Here is a 5,331-nt window from a genome sequence, read left to right on the forward strand (position 1 = left end):
TCCGTACAGTGGGAATCAATCAACTTGATTAATCTATGTACTCTAATGTATTTTAGTAGAATAAAATGATGAGGTTAATATAATTGGATCACATTCACACATGACATCACAAGCCACTCACGTGCCGTTCGATATGGAACATGATAAGAATAAAATCATGCCATTTTTACTAATAAAAAAAGCAGTGAAAGAGAGAGTACCAATTATATATATCACTTCTCCAATAAGGCTATGTTATATATTGTTTCATAATAGTGTGAATAGGACACGTGTCCAAGTCATCACCAAGGCACACCACTTTTCTTTATTTAACTTAATCTAGAACCAAGGACAAGAGTCCATAAATAATTATAATCTACATATAATTATATTCTATACAGGCATGTAGACTATAGCTCCTTGGTTCAGGCCCCATAGACTAGGTTTAGAAAATTCCATGAGTATATCATATAAAAAAGATGTATCACTATAATGACTTGTAAGTAAAGATGGTGGAACCAATTAAGCAAATCTCTGCAATATTTTCAATACTTCAATTCATCTACAAACAAACATTAACATAATTTGTCTATGTTATAGTTCTCAAAGAATGAGATTATATAATCTCAATTTTGCAATTAATTAGTCCCCCAGCAATCAAAATAGAAAAAGAACACAAGAAAGTGAAAGGGAAAATTTTACAACTAGAGATTGATGAAATATATATACCCTCGTACATATTGAAGGCTCATATTCATCATTTAGATGTTGTTGTTGTTGAATTGCTGGCTCAGTAAGCACATATCCTCAACACTCCACAAGTTATCCGATAAATCCCCACCGTCCATCCATGGATTACTAGTATTTGGCTCCATGCATTGAAATCCGGCATTGGAGTTGTAATAACCCATAGGGCTGACTAGGGTATCTGTGAAGCCAAGCTGATCTTGAAAGTAATAATCTTGATTAGGTTTAGGATTAACCGGAGGATAATTGTAGCAATCAGTCATGTCCGAGACCGGAGATACTTGTGATCTCCCAAACGAGTCCGACGAGCCAGTGGTGCCTGAATTTGCCGGTGTGAAGCTACTCGAATTATTCATTGACGACTGGATCATCCCCTCATAACTGTTGTACATCATACCATTAGTCTGTGGCACCATCACTTGGCTAGAAAAACCAGAATTACTAATGTTGTTGGTATTGTAGCAAGTCGGGTTGGCTGTCGTGAATGAAGAATCTCCGGTGGCAATGGCTAAGGACGATTCACCGGGAGCAGCAGCACTACAAGCACCGGTATTGCCACCAGCAGCTTGAATTCTTTCAACTAATCTAGGCATCCAAAGATAACGCATGGTATCTTTAAATTGCTTGCTATTCACGTCACATTTGAGCTGTTTCGCATGTTTCTGAACTCTCGTCCTCCAGTAATTCTTGATCTCATTATCTGTTCTCCCCGGCAAGTGTTGAGCAATTTTCGACCATCTATCATATAAAGCACGCGAAAATTAGAAAAATAAGTGAAAGAATTAAAAATCGAATAAATAAAGATCGAACTATAAAGACACGTACCGGTTGCCCCAACGAGAATGAAGTTCGAGAATCAAGAGTTGCTCTTCAAGAGTGATGTTTCCACGTCGGACATCCGGACGTAAATAATTGAGCCACCTTAATCTGCAGCTCTTTCCGGTTCTCTTCAATCCTGTAGTTTCATAAATCCACGTTTGGTAAAGTTCACAATAAATCCTATACAATAACACACAGTACTATACGTGTACGCAATAGTAAAATACTAAAATGATCATATTTTCTCGGATATATGCAGAAAATTCCTTTTCTTAAAACAACTTTAGTTATTCTAATTCACAACCTTTTGTGATGGTGGCACTGCCACGAGGTTGCAAATCATATTTTACTAATATATCATATACAGTACATGGGTTTCTTCTTACATATAAATTACTCAAACCGAAAATTATATGCTCAACAAATAGTTGTTTTAAAAAATATGTATGCTTCTTTTATTTTTACGAAATCTTTAAATCGAAACCTGATCACTTTTCTTCGATTTTGGCTCGCTGAAGCTTGTTTACATTTTCAAATCAATTTTTATGTTGAGAGAGAGAGAGAAAGAGAGATTGAGAGAGAGACGGAGAGGGAGGGAGGGAGGGAGGGAGGGAGGGAGGGAGAGGGAGAGAGATTGTGTGAATTACCTGCAGAGCGAGCAAGAGAATTCCAGCGGCCTTCACCATTTTGAGAGATGTAATTCATGAGAGCGAAGTCTTCTTCGATAGTCCAGGGGCCTCTTCGAAGATCTTCTTCCATCATCATTTCATCTTCTTGATCATCACTGCTATTATTCATCATCATCGGAACTATTTCCTCCGAGTTCCTCTCACCTTTAACATCCATTTCCAAGTCTCTCCGATTGATTGATTTGACAAGAACAGTTCTTGATTGACGAGAGATTGATGCAATATTTATTTTAATTTCTAATTTACAGAGAGAAATGTATAGAGAGAGAGAGGGTAAGAAAATATTTGGAGAGTTGGATTAATGCAAAAGGACAGGGAAATGGTGGGGTTTATATAGAAGGATTGGTAATGAAAAAAACAGGTGGAAGAGCATGTGCGAGAAGTAGAAACAAGCCGCAATAGTAACGAGTTGGTTTTATTCAATGGATTAATTAATTTATTAATCACTTCTTAAACACTTGTTTGTAATTTTAGTCACCAAGTGGCTTTCAAGTTTGACACTTTTGACTTTATGGCCTCTCTATAGTTTCTTATCTTTCTCCTCCCGCATCTCTCTGCACAAATTTTAATATAGAGACATCACCGTGTTTCTTCATTATCGTAACCTCTCCTCCATCTAAGGTAGTTCGAACATAATACTTACCGGAAATTAATTAATTATATAATTTTTATTTTGGTGGGATTCCTCTTCAAAAGTTTACATGTTTTGAATGATGAACCGGCCACGGTATGTTTGATATAGTATCAGAATTGGAACACTAAACATGTATCGAGAATGTTTGACCGATTGAATTTTTTTATATTTCCTGAAAGTACATACTTATACTTTTTATTAAAAAAAATAGCTTATTTCAAAAAAAGGAAGATAAATCAAACAGGATTATTTAAAAAATTATCTGATGTTGCCGTTTTAAATTTTTAGAATATAAATTCTTGTTAGAATTGATTAAATTGTCAGAGCATATACTTATACTAAAACATAATAGATTTAAATTTAAATATGATACCTCCGCTTGAGCATATATGCCGCCATATTATTATAAAAAGATTAATATGATATTCATCTATCATCAATATAAACAATCTGAGGTGTTTGATCGGATTTATAAGCCACTTACAAGTCAAAATCAATGTTATTCATATTGTATAACCAATTTATAAGTCATCAATTTCAGAATCTGATAATTAGAAAATTCTAATTTTTTAGTAACTTGTTTTTATTTTTGAAATCTGAGTTTACAAATATGCAGAGTACCATCTTAAAAGATAATTTATAATAATTTGTTATTATATTAATAATTTTATATCCAATAATTTATAAACATAATTTTTTTAATCTAAATATACAAAATAAAAACTATTTTTCATTTATAATTAAATTTCTATTTATAAATAATAAATATTTTTTTAATTACATCAAAGTTGACATAAATATTAAATTAGTAGTTTGCCCTATGGTCATATTCGTGTGAACCATTTTTCTTATTTATTCTCCGTATGTTATTCCTAATCTGCAATGTGGCACCAAGAAGACACTGTTGTTTTTCCTTTTCTACTTTTTGATGCATGCCAATTGCAAAGCTTTCGTGTCATTTGACAAGACTACTGGGCTAACACACTAGTCATCTTTTCCACCTATTTCTTGAATTTTTTCTCGACTATTATATATTATATGTCATCTTTTTCTTCCTTCTAAACTTCATAATTTACTACTAGTATCTAGTTTCATCTATTTTTCCTCGCACCTAGATATATTTCTCTTATATTTTGCATATTTTAAATGAAAAGCCTACCTATCATGAGCTAAGAATTTGAATTAGTTCAGTGTGAGAAATAATTTGGCTCAATTACATTAGCACTATAAATAAGTACCTCATGTCAGAATATTAGTTAAAAATCTATCTCTAATTGAGATTCTTGAAATTTTGATTACTTGACCTGATATTATAACTAACCAGATAAAAAACTCCGAGATCAACTTCTTGTATTCCAAAATGGTCATTTATAATTTACTGTATAATCTCACGTTTTTAAATTTAAGAAGAACGGACACTTATACTCACAATATTTTGAAATATAAGTCGTTTAATTTTTTGGCACACAATTTTAAATCTTTTGACCGCATAGGTAAAATTATTATTTTTGAATTTTTTTTAAAATAAAAAATATATGATTAATATTATAATTCAGAAAAAAAATGTTAAAAATAATAATTTTAATTATGCGGTAAAATGATTTAGAAATGTGTGCTAAAAAGTCAAACGACCTGTATTTCAAAATTTTCAAAACGGATGGAGTATTTTGGTAAGGAGATATGAATACTACATTATAATAATATTATAATATACATATATGTCTGGTAAAGCACAAACATTAACAGTGCAGTTTGTCTGTACCCTTGGTAGAAGGTAGGTAAAATCTGAAATTCTAGTTATCATCATGAGTAGCTAGCTAAATTGGCCTATACAGAACACTCTCATTGCTCTAAATCTTCATTGATCACCACATTCTCCCCTAAACTACAATGTGTGTCTGCAAAAGTAGGGTACACGGCTGTGAAAAATCAAAATCTAACTCCCCCACGCACGCCCACACGGCCACACACATGCATGCACATATAAACTTTGTCATGATCTAAATTTATGCTCTCTTTTGGTGTCGCCCAGCTTTACCTGTGTATGCAACAATTCCGGACAAATATGATGATTACCTGTAATTTATCGGTTCAATTTTTAAATCTTTTATGTAACCCTCTGCTTTTATCAAAATTATGCATGGATGCAGCAGCATCTGAGGGAGAAGGGTAAAATTAATAACTTCAGTTATGTGATCGAAAATTTAGAAATTTACGACAAAAAATCAAACAAGTTATATTTCAAAACGAGGGAGTAATCTATATTAATTAATTCTTCAAACAGGACAGAGAATTATATAACTGGAAAAATATTTGGAATATGCAGCATAATTGTTTTGAGAAATGACCAAATAAAATTAAAAGAACGCCACTGGCACTAGCTAAGTCATGTGAACAAAAACACCTCAACCACACACTCAAAGGGGATGAGCACTGATCGGAAGCAGGTCAGGAAGGAACAGA

At 32.9% G+C, this 5,331-nt stretch overlaps 1 protein-coding gene across 1 annotated transcript; it reads right to left on the bottom strand.

The window, feature by feature from the left end:
• Positions 1-501: 501 nt before the first annotated feature.
• On the bottom strand, positions 502-2,532 carry LOC108208217 (transcription factor MYB108). Its single transcript, XM_017378727.2, has 3 exons — positions 2,193-2,532; positions 1,552-1,681; positions 502-1,464 (listed from the first exon to the last, which is right to left on the bottom strand). Exons 1-3 carry the CDS (start codon positions 2,389-2,391, stop codon positions 741-743), a joined length of 1,053 nt encoding a protein of 350 aa, XP_017234216.1. The 5' UTR covers positions 2,392-2,532; the 3' UTR covers positions 502-740.
• Positions 2,533-5,331: the final 2,799 nt, after the last annotated feature.

The sequence above is a fragment of the Daucus carota genome, chromosome 1 (assembly GCF_001625215.2).
Source record: "Daucus carota subsp. sativus chromosome 1, DH1 v3.0, whole genome shotgun sequence".
Taxonomy (NCBI): Eukaryota; Viridiplantae; Streptophyta; class Magnoliopsida; order Apiales; family Apiaceae; genus Daucus; species Daucus carota.

Coding starts and splice junctions, on each gene's coding strand:
- LOC108208217 (XM_017378727.2), bottom strand. CDS start 2,391: ATGGATGTTAAAGGTGAGAGGAACTCGGAGGAAATAGTTCCGATGATG. Junction 1,682..2,192: donor TTCTCTTGCTCGCTCTGCAG/GTAATTCACACA, acceptor ATGAAACTACAG/GATTGAAGAGAACCGGAAAG. Junction 1,465..1,551: donor CATTCTCGTTGGGGCAACCG/GTACGTGTCTTT, acceptor TTTATATGATAG/ATGGTCGAAAATTGCTCAAC.